Source organism: Rhododendron vialii, chromosome 5a (assembly GCF_030253575.1).
Source record: "Rhododendron vialii isolate Sample 1 chromosome 5a, ASM3025357v1".
Taxonomy (NCBI): Eukaryota; Viridiplantae; Streptophyta; class Magnoliopsida; order Ericales; family Ericaceae; genus Rhododendron; species Rhododendron vialii.
Genome location: NC_080561.1, coordinates 4,611,062 through 4,627,382, shown reverse-complemented (window position 1 = coordinate 4,627,382; position 16,321 = coordinate 4,611,062). Strand labels below are relative to the sequence as shown.

Sequence of the window (16,321 nt, the reverse complement as noted above, 5' to 3'; positions counted from 1 at the left end):
AAGATTATGAGTATAACACTTTCATAGGAAAAAAGAATCGAGTGAAAAACCAAAAGCAAACGTCATTATGAAACGAAAATTGCCAAAAGCATATTCAAATAAATTTTAAATCCATGTTGACAGAACTTTTGTTCTACTATGCTTCTGTTTTCCTGAGCATTTCCTATATTGTGTGGTCTTTCGTCTGAAACACTGGTGGAATAAAACACTGCAATTCCTTTATTCCACCAGTGTTTCATTTTGGTCTCTTAGAAAACAAGAACCTTTTGGCCGTTTCTATCGAAACACATGGAGATTTTATTCCGCGAGTACTTGTAGTGAAGGGGTGGTGGTAGCTGTAGCAGTAACAGAAGCAGTTATTATCTCCATGAACAAAAAATATTAGGCCTACAGGGGACTGACCTCCTCTATCAGGCAACGGAGAATCACCAATACATGGGGTACTTGACGAAACATTAGTTACACTTGTGTATGCAAAAGAAACAGTTATAGAAGTTCCAGCAGCCTAGGATACAAGGCTGTCAAATGCGATTTTCTCAAAATTACAAAACCAGTGAGAATACCTTACCGATGCCTTCAGTGCCTTGGGAGCTATATCTTCCTGAAACCCAAATGAAACGAAAGTATCAACCTTCGACTAATCAACAGTCGGAGCCTCTTGGGAGATTGGTGCATCAATGTCTAGAATAAAAAGTGTGCATTAGTGCCTTCTAAATAGGAGAAACAAAAATGAAAAGAAAGATAGACGCTCTCTATAAGCAATACTTGGCCTCTTTCCCACTTTTCTCTTTTGTACATTCAAGTGTTCTCCGACAAGTGAGTATTGTCCAGAGGTTTGCAGTCAAATCCCACCAGCCCAAGAGTCGCTGACAGTGTATTATCTTGCAGAGAGATAAAGTAGAGATTATAGGATAATTGCGTCTTTCAAACCGGCATTTAAGGAATAAATCCCATCATTAGTGAAGGTGTAAAAAATCTGCCTCCACAACTACTATTTTCATAATTATTGACATGTTCGCTCCACTTTGTATGCATTCGACATGAAAAGCATCTAAAACAGCCAAGAAATGTCATTCCAACATATTGCTTTAGCATTTCTCATTTCTCGTGGTCATAATTATTTACTTTTTAGACTCCTCTCATTGACCTGAATGATTAATCCAAAAAGGTCAAGAATCTAACAAAAATTTCAAACAAAAATTCAGAAAAAAAGATAACAAAACACAAATTTAAGCTAAGTGAATCAGAATTTTCAAAATCAGGTCCACCACATGTTTACTGCCGTTTGGTTAGCATAGGGATCTGCCAAACGCTTACTAATCAGCTTCAAGTAGGAGTTTCATTGGGTCTATAATTACATCATAATGAGTAATACTAAGCCGTTGAGATCTCTGTTTTAAGATAATATTGGAGGGAATTAGTCAGTCACAAGCAAGCCAATCAAGTGATGCTGTTGAGTTTTGTGACTTCTTGGCAGATAGGCCTTCCATTTTGACCTAGAAGGTTCATATATTGGGCTTTATGTTAGAACAACCAAAGAGTCCTTACACTACAACAAAACTGTAACCGAAAATAGGGGCATATGCATGCATATCTAATATGGTTATTTAGGTGCGATTGTAACAGGTTCATACCTGTTCCAATTATTATGATGATTAAAGTATGATATCTCTCAATGAAACAAGCGTACAAAGCGTCGAATTGCACCCTTTGCTAACAGTGGTTAAGTCATTCGTGTCCTTGTGATCGGACACCGGGACACGTATGCTGCTTGATCCAGTGTCAACTCTCTGTAAACAAACACACTATCATCTTCGACGCCACAACTTGCTCCTGTCATCTACTTTGTGGAGTGGCATCCCCATGAAATGAGACTGAAATACAGAATGAAGTATAGATAAAGCCCAAGACATCTGATATAATAACAAGCAAATCTGGTGTATATATGCAAAATTAGGGATGAGGCTGAAACCACCCAAGAACATATAGCTAATAAACACTCTTAGAAACAACGATGTTAGCAATTGTGACTTTCTCTGCTCCCTTTTTCTGTCCGTGGTTTAGGTGTTCTTTAACAAACGGGAACTGAACTTATACTCGTCATACCACACTATGAATTAGCTTCCAAGCTAAAATGCAGCGTCCAACTAGTAAGGGGGTCTTAGATCTTGAATCTCACATGACCATACACATCAAACAAAACCACTACGGGTGTGGGGAGGCATAGAGCCTTGCTTTACAGAGCCTGCAATTGGAATTGATTTTAACAGGATACAAAGCAGTTCATCAAGCTCTAAAAAACCAAGCAATCAAAATGTGCAAACGGAAGCAGCTTGCGCACAGATGCTACACAAAAAAATGGACTTGTTTCACTTATCGTATGGGTTCGATTAACTGTGTTTACAACACATGTATACGGACACAACTTTATAGGAGACTGTTTCTCGTCATATGTGCTATGTCAACATCTTTGTACAAATACACTTGGTGATGCTTAGGAGTCGAGAATCAATATAAAAATCACAGTAGCCATGGAAGGGATTGAAACAAATCATTTGGAACCAAGCCAAAAAACTCTAACAAACACCATTGACGCGAAGGCTCTTCTAGACTTATAAAACGCAGTAGTCCCAGGAAAATTAATGGAGACTTGCACAAATCAATTAGTCAACAGTGGATTTAACATAACTAGTCATAGCCCGATACCTTTGGAACTGTCATGTTGGCAAAGATTATCCTATCATTTACGGGAGTTGCGTACAATAAAGTAGCAGATAGATTCACAATTATCATGCATAGATCTCCAGGCCACTCTTCTAAGTGTTGACCACTAGTATTGTAGTTTAACATGCCACAGATTAGAAAAGCCATAAAGAACATGCTGCAAAACACATCTTGCAAACTATTAATAAGATTATTGATAGCTAAAGTATAACTTAATTTTCTTATGATGCGAACGTTTAGCAAAAAAAAGAACAAACGAATGTAGACGGAACACATTATCAACTAATACAGAAACGGCTCAGAAAATGCGGGAATTGTCTGAAGTGAAGCATCAGAGTTGTTGAACGACACATTCAGTGCAGGAAAACTAGCCACTGTAACTCCAACAAGTAATGATACATTGATGCATAGACATTATTCTCTTCTTCACATAACAGCTCCTTATGACTTTATATTTAGGTGACGTAGGAATCTCCCTTTAGTTATGTTATATATATCTGACTACAACCATAAGATCTAATGCACTTCTGTGCTACTTATTAACTAAAGCTAAAGCTGTTTTTCAGGTAATTACTATGCCCCTGGAGTGGAGCATCTATCAGATACTTCAGGATACCAACTTTTAGAAGGACAAGTGAGTGGTTGTGGAGCAAAATGAGAATGATCTCAATCGGTCTCATGCATATGTGGAGATAATTGAGAAGCTAGTCTGCATTGAGAATGCATATCAGAAACATGGCAAAAATAAAACCCAAATACACATTATAAAATTTTTTGGGCTTCAAAGGAGAAAAAAAACATAATTAGACTTAGCCAAACAAAGCAAGGATGGAAAATGAAACACTATCTACAACAAAAAGTTTGGTGCCCAAAAAAGCTGTCCAAAGGATAACAGCAAAGCTACTAAATCACGTATGGAAATAGTGGTACTTGCCTTTCAAGGATCAATTACAAAAACGAGAAAATAAATCTTTAAAAAAATGTATCCATTGTTTATTACCCTCAGTAGAAGTCTCTTCCTTTCCAAGTGCGACCACTGCTTTCTTCAAAATGGCTTCAGTTGGCTGGTGGGAATTTTCCACAGCCTTGGACAGTGATTGCCATTTTTCCCCATGCTTTGGATCTGCAGCGATGCATCTCTTCAAAACATCTTCTTGAGTCTCCTTAGTTCCATGCTGAAGTTCAAATTTGCAGAACAAAGCCCAGAAATCCCCAATGTCAGGTCCAAGAGTCACCGCCCTGTCAAGCCAACTCCTTGCTTTGTCAACATTTCTGTCATGCCAAAATAGCTTAGCAATGGCAGCAATGACATGTGGATCGTGGTTGCATTTCTTGAGTGCATCTATGCTTTTTGTCCTCCGATGGGGACGCGGGACCATCTCAATCGAAGCTGCCAACAGTATACCACTATTAGGGCACACCTGCAACGCCTTAGCCATCAGAATATCTGCTTCCTTCCCATTCCCATGCCTTGATTCAGCTCTTACCGCAGCAAGCAAGAGTTCAGGGCTCTGAGCATTCTTCTTCCTTGCCATCGTGAGAACTGCTCGAGCTTTACTCAACCCATTCATATTCTCCTCCAGCTTAGCGAGCGAAAGCCAAAGGGGAACACAACTGGAACATTGCTTCAAACCCGACTCATACACTTCCTTAGCCCTTTCCAAGTAACCAAGGCGTTCCTCCAGCTGTCCAAGCATCAACCACAGTTTGAAAAACGAAGGGAAGCATTTCAGCCCATCGTCGAGTAACCTCCTCTCCTCGTCAGTGTTTCCCGATTCTCTCTCAACAATAGCAGACTTCATCCACACTCTTTCCGTGCCTCCTCTTTCTCGCGCTTTAGCTAGAAGCATTCTTGCTCTCTCAGGCTCATGGTTCTCAAATTCAAGCTTGAATGCAGCAAGACAAATCTCCTCGGAGTAGGGAATAGCAGCATAGGCTTCTTGAAGAATCGTTCTGGCTGAAGGTACATCACCAGCAAGCCACTTCTCTTTAGCACCCATTAACCATAGAACTTCAGCCTGTGGTATGTACGTCACTGCTTTACGAAGCAGCGCATCAAGAGATTCCCTGGTCCCATAAGTCTTTTCAAGCTGTGTTGCTTTGAGCCAAATACTCTTCTTGGTCAAAAATACTGTAAGGGCATGAGCGTATATGGCTCTGGCAGTTTCAATGGAACCCCTTTTCTCGCACTCCTCTGCGTCGGCAACCCATGTGCTTTTCCGATCTTCGTCCTCCACTCCAACCCCAATGGTGTTATGAATAATAGCCCGACAAGTGGCAACAGATCCAGCTCATTCAGCGGCCTCCGCCTCTTTCATCCAAGCTTCTCTGTCGATCACCACACCTACCTTTCGCAAAGCTTGAATACCGTTTTCTATAATCTTTCCCACCCTAGCATTATTCCCATTTACTTCTTCCAATTTCGCAGCAGTAATCCGAATAGCCAGCTCCTTGGGGAGACAAAACCTCGCCTTCTTCAAAACCTTCTTCGCACCCTCGTAAGTTTCCAACCTAGCAAGAGCAAGCCACAACTCCACATGCAAAGGGCAGCATTCCACAGCCCTCATCAGCAAAAGCCTCGCGTCCTCCTAGTTGGCAAGCTCCACAACAGCCTTCCACAGCCTGACAGAATCAGGAACATGCTCCAGTCCCCTCCGCAACACCCTACTCTTAGTCTCATCCTCGAGCTCTAACTTCGCAGCTTGCATCCACAACTCCACAGAGTTTGGGATTTCCTTCACTCCCTTTGCTATCACAGCCTTCGCTTCCTCAGGTCTAGACAACCGACACGCCTCTATCCAAACATCTACATTCTCCGGACACTCCTCACAGCCTCTCGTTATCAATTGCCTCGCGGCCCGAATCTCACCAGCGGCTTCCTCCAACCTGGCGGCAGCAACCCAACCGCGGGGGTCTTCTGGCTTCTTTTGGATATGCGACTTAAGCACCATCCTCGCCTTCTTGGTACCTGATATTTCCGCACCACTGGTGATCTTCATACTGTTGAGATCAGTCAAGTATCCCTTGGGATCAACAACTGTCAACCCTGATACCGAATCCGAAAGCCTATCCAGTTTAAGCGACAGGACGGTACCTCTCCCTTCACCCACCGCGGTCAAGTCATTAACCCTAGGGGTCTCTGTCCCTCCGGCTGCCCAACTCTTCGGATCAAACGCCGTGACATGTTTTTGTTCTTGCCTAGTCTTCTCAAGAAGGGTGTCCGGAACAGGCACGTAACTCTCAAACCTCCTCCTCTTCTGGTTCCTCAACGAATGATCACCGATCTCAGGGATGCTTTCCCACTCAGAAGGCGACATCGTGTGCAACTTTCTTTTCAGATCAGCGAACTGCTCGGTAATCGTAGGGTTAGATGCCCTGTACTCTTCGATCTTCCGTTTCAATCTAGCCTCCCTTCTCTCCTTCCGCCTATCCATCCTCTCCTCAATTTTCCCCAACTCCGCGTCCCATTCCTCATCCTCCTCATCGTACTTCGCCGAAGCAGACAACAACCCCACATCATTCTCTTCAAACTTATCAAACCTTTGATTCTCATTATCGTACCCTTTCTCATTCTCCTCCTCCTCTTCCTCCTCCCTGCCCGGCCCTTTCCCCCTCCCGCGGCCCACCCCGACCGTTGCAGCAGGAGTGGCACGGGCAGGGCCGATATCGGACAGGGTGGTGAACCCGGTGGAGCCGCGGCCCAGGCCGGCAACGTAATTCGGCGGGGGCTTCGTGTTGAGGAATTCTAGCCTAGGATTGGGTTGAACGGGGGCCTGCATGATGACAGGGACATGTCGGGATTCGAGCGAGGTGTCCGTGGAGGGGTCGTCTGGATGTGGCGTCGTCTGAGGTCTCCGTGGTGGAGTCGTCTGAGGTCTCCGTTGAGGGTTTTTCATGGTCTGTGGATTTGAAGAACACCATTGTTATGGTTTGCGTGAGAATTATGAAACAGAGAGATTGAAGAAGAGGATGCGAAGTGGGTTTGATTTGATCCATTTGTTTTTGTATTAATAAGAACTGAAGGGGAATCCTAAGTTTGATCCAACTAGGAGTCGGAAGAGAGAGAGAGAGAGAGAGAGAGAGAGAGAAAGAGAAGTACAAATCAGTTCCGACACTACCACCGCCTCGGAAAAAAAATTAAACAGCCGCGCGCAGCGGGAGTCCAGTTCCCGGAAAATTATAATTTTTCCAGTGCCGGATGGGTACGTGGTGCCCGTTTGATGCATCCGAGCCGTCCATTGCGTTTTTGAACGATTCGGATTTGGAGAGAGAAAAAGGGAAGAGAAATTGTTGGGATGAAAAAAGAAGAAGAGTTTCAATTCGAGCCATCTAAAAGTATATTAGATGGCCCAGATATACCGAACGAGTATCACTTGAGATATACGTACCCAACACTGAAAAATTTCTCTTGACAAGAAAAGTATGAGCCAAAATTGAATTCGATCGGAGTCTTTTTTATACATGATCGAATCGTGTTTGTGCGTTAAATAAATAGGCATTTAAAATTTCATACTAGTACATTTTAATTTCTTTAATCTAGTATAAACGCGATTTTTTCATGTATTTAACAAAGTTGGATCAAATTGATTGTTGGCATGCATACTCTTCTCGACAATTTCTACAACATGAATGATTCTGATTATTATTTTTGGGTCCGGAGGGACGACCCCTAACAAATAAAAACCGGAGGACTGGAGGGAAATAAATTGGAGCCACCTGTGTACACAGTACTGATTTCCCGCCATAACAAGTTCAAGAAGGCGATTTCAAAAGACCAAATATCGGTTTTTTTTCCCTTAAACTCTCTCTACTTTTCTACTTGGTCCTTAAACTATCAAGAATATCTATTTAGTACTTAAGCTGTTAAATTGCAACCCATTTCATCCAGACGTCAACAGAGCATTATTCACGGATCCTCCATGAACCAAAGATTTACGGAAACCAATGACAAGCTGCTATGACTGCAACTTCAACCCCGCCTTAACCCCTCTCTCCCTCCCGAACACTCTCTCTCTCATTTTCGTGCAGTGCCCACCGCCACCGCTTGGACCAGCAATGTAGGCAGCACGGTCAGCACCTTGAAAACTAAAGAAAGCCATCACGGCCACAGCCGCCTTCACCTTTTGGCTTCTGTATCAGATTTAACCAATTAATTAGTGTTGCTATATGTACCGACCACGGGGAGGGAAAACGTACCGACGGCCGCCGGCGGGCCGTCTCCGGCCACACACATATATACACGAAAAAAGGGTGCTTTGATCAAGCACCCTAAACACCTCGGATGCCCTTGATTCCCGCGTTGACCCCCTCGGTTTTATTTTTTAGAATTTTTGAACGGCTCGGATCGGCCGTCCGGTGGCCGGAGACGGCCCGCCGGCGGCCGTCGGTACGTTTTCTCTCCCCCAATGGTCGGTACTCATAGATTTTTCGTTAATTAAAACCTTAGTGATCGAGAATTGCCGCCTCCGATTGCCCCCTATACAAATAACTGGACTTCCTCCGAACTAGTAAATCAAACAAAATTAGTGATAATTTCCAACAAAAGTTAAACATGCAATATTTTCATTGAAACCAACAAACTTAAATTGGGCATGGTAACGACTGACATGATAAAAGGCCACCGACGATGTGATTGAGCGGAACGACCTTGAGCAAATTAATGATGGAAACGGCAGAAATTGACAGGGAAGAATGTTAAAAATTGGAGAACATAAAAACAAAATTCCAAGTTCATGAAAAGAAAAGAATATGACTTATATGATAAAGGCCACCGACGATGTGATTGTGGAGAACGACCTTGTTAATTAATCGACAAAGTAGTGATAATTTTTTGACACAAAATCGAGCATATAATCGGTATTGAGCACGTGCAGAGCACTTGCCCGATGTTATATAGTTAGACAAATGGAGGCACTTTTTCATATTGGCCTTTTGGCATGTAGAAAATAAGAGAAAATCTAAGTGCAAAGAAAATTTATCCGAAAATTACCCCGAAAGAGCAAATCAATAGTACAGGTTTACTTTGAATTGTATTTGTACCGTTGATTTGTCCATTCGGGGTAATTTCCGGATAGATTTTCTTTGTACCTAACATTCCTCAGAAAAAATAATTTGGCGGGACCCATGAACATAATTCTGCAACATAAATGGCTTCAATGTCAAAAAATACAAAAAGGAAATGGGATCACTGGGGACAGTATTCGCAATCAGTGAAAGGATAATCAACAAAGAAATTTGAAGAAAACGACAAACAACAATGAATATATTTATATCAATCGGTCATCACAAATTGGGTCATATCTTCCTTTTCAGGTTTGATCACGCCAAAAGAGTCCCACAGAAATAAAGAACCAATGACCTGAAAATGACAAAATAAAGAACCAATATTCTGAGAACGACAGGCCCAATAATGCGTAGGAAAAAGAACCAAAGAAATGACCTGAAAATGTCATGTACCGTCTCCAGACACTCTCCACTGATGAAGCAAAAACAAAAGACTACACACAATCCTGATGGATAGTCCAGTTGGTGGATTTACTCTCCACACAAATGATTAGAGTTCGATTCTTGGGGTCAGGTCATAAGAAAATAATTTCCTGAAAATTTCCTAATTCCGGCGTGAATGGTCTGCGTTTGACCGGACCAGGGAGAAGATTAGTTAAGGAGCTCATAAGCTGAAGCCGACACCTTTGACCGTCGAACCAACAAAAAAAAAAAAACTCTCTCTCTCTCTCTCTCTCTCTTTTGTAATCAGAAGGGTGTCAGACTATTTTGTTGTCTATCCACCCACATCAGCTCCTCCTACAAAGAATCACCTTCAACCACCGCATAACTCACCCAGAATTTCTATCGACTCAAAAAGTCAAAAGTTCCGATGATTAAAACAGCCACCATCACCTTCATAGCCATAGCCACCTCTCTATCCATCTTCTTTTCATCTCCTTCAAAAACTTCTCATCACAACCTATTCATATCCACATCAGACAATGGCTCAATATCACAACACCTCTTCACCCTCACTCGTCGACCCCATGTTGCCGGCTCTCAAGCAAACGCTGAAGCCGCGGCCTATGTGCTGTCCACTCTCGATTCATATGATATCCCTTCACACATAGCATCCTATGATGTGCTCCTCACGTATCCTGTCTCGCGTTCCCTAACGCTAACACGCCCACCCCCTGATTCCCCCACCACTTTTGATCTACACCAGGAAATCTACGACGGGGATCCATATGCAGATGTAGCTGATGAAGTCCTACCCACTTTTCATGCATATGCAAAATCGGGTACAGTATCTGGACCAGTGGTGTATGTGAATTACGGGCGCGTGGAAGACTATGCAATATTAAAGGGAATGGGAGTGAATGTGTCTGGTACTGTTGCATTAGCAAGGTATGGAGAGATTTTTAGAGGCGACATAGTAGAAAATGCTTATGATGCAGGTGCTGTAGGTGTAGTAATCTATACAGATAGGAAGGACTACGGTGGTGGGGGAGGCGGTGCAAAGTGGTTTCCGGATGACAAGTGGATGCCACCAAGTGGAGTTCAGGTGGGATCAGTGTTCCGTGGGACAGGTGATCCTACCACTCCTGGTTGGCCCAGTACCGGGACATGTGAGAGGCTATCAGACGATGAGGTGGAGCAGAGAGATGATGTTCCACATATACCTTCGTTGCCAATATCCTGGGCAGATGGTGATGCAATCATGAGATCGATTGGAGGGCCAGTAGCAAAGGATGATTGGCAGGGAGGCATAGATGCTCCAGTTTACAGGGTTGGGCCAGGACCTGGAATTATCGAGCTTAGTTACACGGTAAGTGCCCATTTACTTAATCGACAGATTAAGCATTACAGTAATATATAAAGTATCATACATACATGTAAACATCAGCACTGCAAGTTCGTGATTTGGTATATTTCAATGAGGTATCAGGGGAAGAAAGTCATTAGCACAATTGAGAATGTTATTGGCATTATCGAAGGAGCAGAAGAACCTGACCGGTATGTCAAAACCTTTTGAGTAGCAGTAAAGCTATTCTAGTGTTCATGGTAGTTGCCACTGTGATTTGATAACATCACTTAGGTTCAATATGCATCGTACCACGGGGAAAAGCTGGAGGATTAGTAAGAAATCATGAATTCATCAATATGTATCATGATTAAGTACCATAAGGAACTAACCTTCCATATTTTGAATCAATACTGTATCTAGATTTGTCATCCTGGGTAACCATCGGGATGCATGGACATTTGGAGCTGTTGATCCCAACAGTGGCACTGCAGCCATGCTTGAGGTAATTAGGCTCCAATGAATTCTCTTCTATCAAGAAAAATTCCCATCTCTTTACCAGGTTTTCACTGGGAATGAAGGTTGCACAAAGGCTCGGTAAGCTGCAGAAAAGGGGGTGGAAACCTCGACGTACAATAGTCTTTTGCAATTGGGACGCCGAGGAGTATGGCCTGGTCTCTCTCTCTCTCTCTCTCTCTCTCTCTCTCTCTCTCTCTCTCTCTCTCTCTCTCTCACACACACAAACATCCAATCACAAGTTTTGACTAAGTAAAGAACACCTGCCATTTCCAGATAGGATCAACAGAATGGGTTGAAGAGAACAGGGAAATGATAGCTTCAAGGGTTGTTGCTTACTTGAATGTTGATTCTGCAGTACATGCAGCAGGTTTTCATGTCTCGGCAACTCCACAGCTTGATGAACTACTTAAACAAGCCACTCAACAGGTAGCCGCAGAGAATTACTAGTAACACCAAAACCATAATCATAAGTAATAATTGAACTTAGCAACATCCAACGGCAAAAGAAACAATTTCAAACATATTAATTCCAGAAAGTACCCATATGAGTGATATAACCATTCATAGCCATTGCTTCCATTGTTCTTCCTGCTAGTTATTTAATCTTCTGACATCGCTGTGAATTTGTAATTATCTTTGCAGGTTGAGGACCCAGATAACTCATCACAGACAATCTATGAAGCTTGGGTTGGCTCCAGCAAAAGCAATGAGCCCATGGTAAGCATTTTGAAAATTAAACATAGGTGGAATAAACTCTCAATAAATTAGTTCAACTTTTTCGCAAACTAAATATACATGTGTATATGAAGATTGGAAGGTTAGGAGGTGGAGGATCAGATTATGCAGCTTTTGTACAACATATTGGTGTTCCTTCAGTTGATATGTCTTTCGGCAAAGGTAACAAAAACATTTTAGTTATCAAAATTACCATCGCTTTGTCAAGGAGAGCAGGTGCATATATTGTGTTTATGTCAGCTTTCCGTATTTGTTCGGCGAAGAATAAGTAGTATAATATTTATGTCAAGTCAAACAAGAAAAGAGAACAGGTAAAGCAGCTCACTAGTCCATAAAATCAAACTCTCATCGATTTACCCATTGACACCTCCTTTCACTTGAAAGTAAATAGAATTAGAAAAACAATTTGGATTTCAAATGGTAAGTATAATTACTAAAAGGACACCTATCAAGAGTAAGAAAACAGAACAAGGCATCAACTGCTATTGTTCCAACTAAGCTGATATGACTTATGAGAAACTTAGAAGGATGGGAATGACCACAATATGCAAATACTTCAAAAGAACCAAAATCCTAGAGATTTAGACTAACTAGGAATGCATTCTCGCAAGCTCCTACAACCTGAATTGATACAAGACTGCAATCCCTAAAATCATTACATGCATTGAGTTGCATGGTAAAGACCTCAACCACCATAATACTATCTTATATCTACAGTAGATAACAATTAAACATGTCTTGTCAAAGAAAAAGCAATTAACAACATAAAGGACATTAACTATGAAACAAGTGCCCAATGCCTGTTTGTTTCTAGCCTGGTTCCAATTTCCATGCCGAATTTATCTAGCATAATTATCAGAACACCACAGACAGGCTGCTAGAACAAATATGACTAACGACGTTCATTCAACATTCACTACTGAGACTAAATTTAGAAAAGCCAATTTTTCCTCTCCCTTCTATCTAACCTTTCTCTCTCTACAACTAGCAGACAGGGTTTTTCATTTCGGGGGGGGGGGGGGGCGCCGAGGACACCCTCTCTCCCTCTCTCAGTGGCGCTCTTCCCCCTCCCCTTCCGATCAGCTCTTCCTCGAGCCTTCTCGGGTAGGTTTTGGTGCGGAGTGGTGGTCCGGTGGTGGCTCCAGTTGGAGGATCTGTTGGTGACTATGGTGCAGTGGTGGTTGTGGTTATCGGGCTGAGGCTGCCGATTTTGGGCGCGGGGTGCCGGTTTGAGTAGCTGCTATTTAGGATTTTTTTAGGTTTGGGCTTGGCCCATTAGGTGTGTGTGTGGGCTTGACCCAATGGGAGTTTCCTTGGTTGACATCTTGCCAATCTCGGATTGGGTCTCAGATTGGCACAGGATTGTTCTCAGCATAGTTTAAGGATATGATGCCGTCAAATCCTTGTTCCCTTTAGTCTTTGTAACAATTTCAAAGATTAATAAAATTCTCTTTTGCCATGCCAAAAAAAAAGGAGACAGAATACATTCTTTTAGAAAGAAGTACAAAGTAATAAGAGGAGAGCAATAGAATATCTATAATCCACCCATGCATTGCCACGATCGGAAAAACAACTACAGGATGCAACTTGAAAGTTTGCAACCCATCCTACCGAGTTCACTTACCGCATGGCAGAACAGTTCAAAAACAATTTAGGACACAAGAAGAAGAAGAAGATATACCTTGTTCAATCGACAGTCAGCAATGGGCAATCCAGAGGGCTCGATCAAGTTTGGTACGTGGATTGATTGCGCAGAGTATTTTGGCTCTAGATAAGGCTATCAAATACCCATAGGCGTCGACTGAGCTTAGGCCCTTAAGGGTTCTTACTTTGACCATCTTCTTTAATTTTACTGTGAAATGAAAAAGGAGCTTGCCCTTTGTGCATGCAGGAGCCTACGTTGAGCCTCTTCTCCATTGCCTCACCCCAACCCTGCACCTGGATGGGCCTCAAGCCTAGGTGCAAGCTTAGGCGCGCCTTTACCAACTAGGATACCACTCCCAATTGTATATAATTTATTCCTTGTCAAGTTTGACCATATAAAGAGGACAATCCATAGGCTAAAATTGTCTTTATGCTACATTGTCTGCTTTTTTTGGCTGAAGAAGAAGTGTGAGTCTTCCTTCTCTTTGATTGATTGCATAAGCAAGCTTACTTTTGCTTACCCTTTTTCCTTTTGGTGTGTACATCGTGTGAACAGGTTTTTGCCTTTTTGCGCTTTTCTAGAAACCACATTTTTTATCAAACAACAAAAACTAGAAGAAAAGAAATGTTGGCACTAGATCTCCAAACACTGTAACTAGAAAATGTGACTGATGTCAAAGAATGTTCAAGGAATTCTTCACAAAACTATCTATTGCAGGTTATCCGGTCTACCACTCTATGTATGATGACTTCACCTGGATGACGAAATTTGGTGACCCTATGTTTCATAGGCATGTAGCAGGTTTGTTCTAAAGTAAAAGCCTTATAATCATTTGTGGAGTTAAATAATCCATCATAAGCTAAGAGCTAAGAAGTACGGACACTTCTCCAGGCATTTCATATCTGTATCACAGATGCAACGTGTCAGGCACAGACACGTGAAATTCCAAGTATATCATTGTTTTTTCCTTAGTCGGACACGTTTTGGACGCACTCTGACACGTACCCGCTACGCGTGGGGACACAATTTGGGTCGTAACATAATTTTTAAACTTTAAACTGGGTAAAATATGTAATATTTGAAATGTGAACCAAATAAAAAACAAATATGTAACATTTGTAATGTGGGCTTACTAAATCTATGTGAACAAGTAGCCCTAGACAGAGCTCAATGGAAAAACAGAATTCATGTAACCGACCCTAATTGATTGGGAAACAAGGCTAGGTTTGGTTTGGTTAACCAAATTAAAAACTAATATTAAATTACTTGAGGATGAGAAGTGTAATATTTTATATTAAGAATAAGAAATATTCTAGATAAAATTGGGAAATATGAAATTTATAATCTATGCTATGAAGAAAACACAACCTGATGTTCTCAACTGAACACAATCTGCTGTCCACAATATGTAATGTGTCATACATATACTTATGTATGTGTATATAGATATATAGATGATGTATTCCTTAATGTATTTTTGAATCCCGCAACATGTCAGTGTCCTAGTTTTTTGAAAAATCACTTGTCCGCATATCTGTGTTGTGTCGTGTTGTGCCCGTGTCCTGCATTTGTGTCCGCATCCGTGCTTCTTAGGCTAAGAGATACAATGTTCAAGGCATTCAATGATGCACAATACTAGTTACAAAGAAAATAACAAAGGTTCTCACTTCTCATCATGCATGTTCTACCAAAATAATTACAGAAGGACCCAAAACAAATATATCTTTCAATAATTAAATGCCCTTTAGATTAAAATTCTGTGATGTTGGAGTTCTATACAATGGTAAAATCAACTTCCATTTCACCTTGTGTGATAAGCTTAATTGTCATCATAAAACAGCGGCAAGTGTTTGGGGTTTAGTAGCTCTAAAACTCGCAGATGAGGAACTTTTGCCTTTTAATTATCTTTCCTATTCACATGAGCTCCAGGTATGTCTTGAAACTCTGATAACAATCATATGAACATCATACATAGGGTTCAGTAGTGAATAAATCAAATGCATCTAACTCCCGTAAACAGAAAAGTGCAGAAGAGTTAAAAGAGCAGGTATCAGATAAGGGCATAAACCTTGTTCCTCTGTTCAACTCTATAGAGAAACTCAAAAGGGCAGCCACCAAAATAAATAACCAGAGAAAGGTACTCCTTGTGTTTCTCTTGACCAATATCTTCTCACACACATACTCTTTCAACATAAAAGTTAAATTCAATTTCACAGGCATTGGATGAAAATAAAGGTTGGGAATCGATTTGGAAAAAGGACCATCAGAAGGTGAGAGAGTGTAATGACAGATTAATGATGGCAGAGCGAGCATTCATAGATCGAGATGGACTCTCTGGAAGGCCATGGTCGAAGCATATGGTATGTTTTTCCTTTTCAAAACGTGAAATAGCCTTATTGATAATAGTATTCTTTTGTCTCCAACTGGTTCCATTCCTTAAAAAAGAGAGCAATACATAGCAAGGAGATTCTGCCACTATAAACTGTAGTTGATGTGCAAATGCAACAAATTTAACAAACTGTGCCTTTCCCAGATTTATGCACCTTCAAAACACAATGATTATGGATCTAAGTCCTTCCCTGGGGTTGATGATGCAATTGAAAAGGCTATGAGTCTTAAAACAGCAGAGTCGTGGCGTCTCGTTCAACATGAAGTTTGGAGAGTCTCAAGAGCTGTCACGCATGTATCGCTAGTACTCAATGGTAAATTGACATGAGTATGACCGTGTACCAACCATTGTTCATGCATTTCAAGTTAAGGAAGAAATACTCAGATTTCCCACATTGCTTGCAAATTCTGGTTCTGTAGCTTTTCTACCAACTTTTACTCCAGAATATTAATTGGCCCTTGGTTAAACAAATTACTTTTATTCAATACGTATTACCAAGGGGTGTTGCTGCATTTGAAAT

At 41.5% G+C, this 16,321-nt stretch overlaps 1 protein-coding gene and 1 pseudogene across 2 annotated transcripts; one reads left to right on the top strand and one right to left on the bottom strand.

The window, feature by feature from the left end:
• Positions 1 to 1,227: 1,227 nt before the first annotated feature.
• LOC131325443 (protein STABILIZED1-like) lies at positions 1,228 to 6,806 on the bottom strand (annotated as a pseudogene).
• Positions 6,807 to 9,021: 2,215 nt separating this feature from the next.
• LOC131325442 (probable glutamate carboxypeptidase LAMP1) lies at positions 9,022 to 16,313 on the top strand. Of its 2 annotated transcripts, none has more exons than XM_058357720.1 (12): positions 9,022 to 10,537; positions 10,658 to 10,725; positions 10,937 to 11,018; positions 11,095 to 11,187; positions 11,306 to 11,458; positions 11,675 to 11,749; positions 11,842 to 11,929; positions 14,130 to 14,213; positions 15,253 to 15,341; positions 15,433 to 15,549; positions 15,629 to 15,772; positions 15,946 to 16,313. In XM_058357720.1, exons 1-12 carry the CDS (start codon positions 9,599 to 9,601, stop codon positions 16,126 to 16,128), a joined length of 2,115 nt encoding a protein of 704 aa, XP_058213703.1. In that variant the 5' UTR covers positions 9,022 to 9,598; the 3' UTR covers positions 16,129 to 16,313. The 2 variants fall into 2 exon arrangements, with proteins under 2 accessions (XP_058213703.1, XP_058213702.1); XM_058357719.1 differs by having other exon boundaries at positions 9,462 to 10,537; positions 15,611 to 15,772.
• Positions 16,314 to 16,321: the final 8 nt, after the last annotated feature.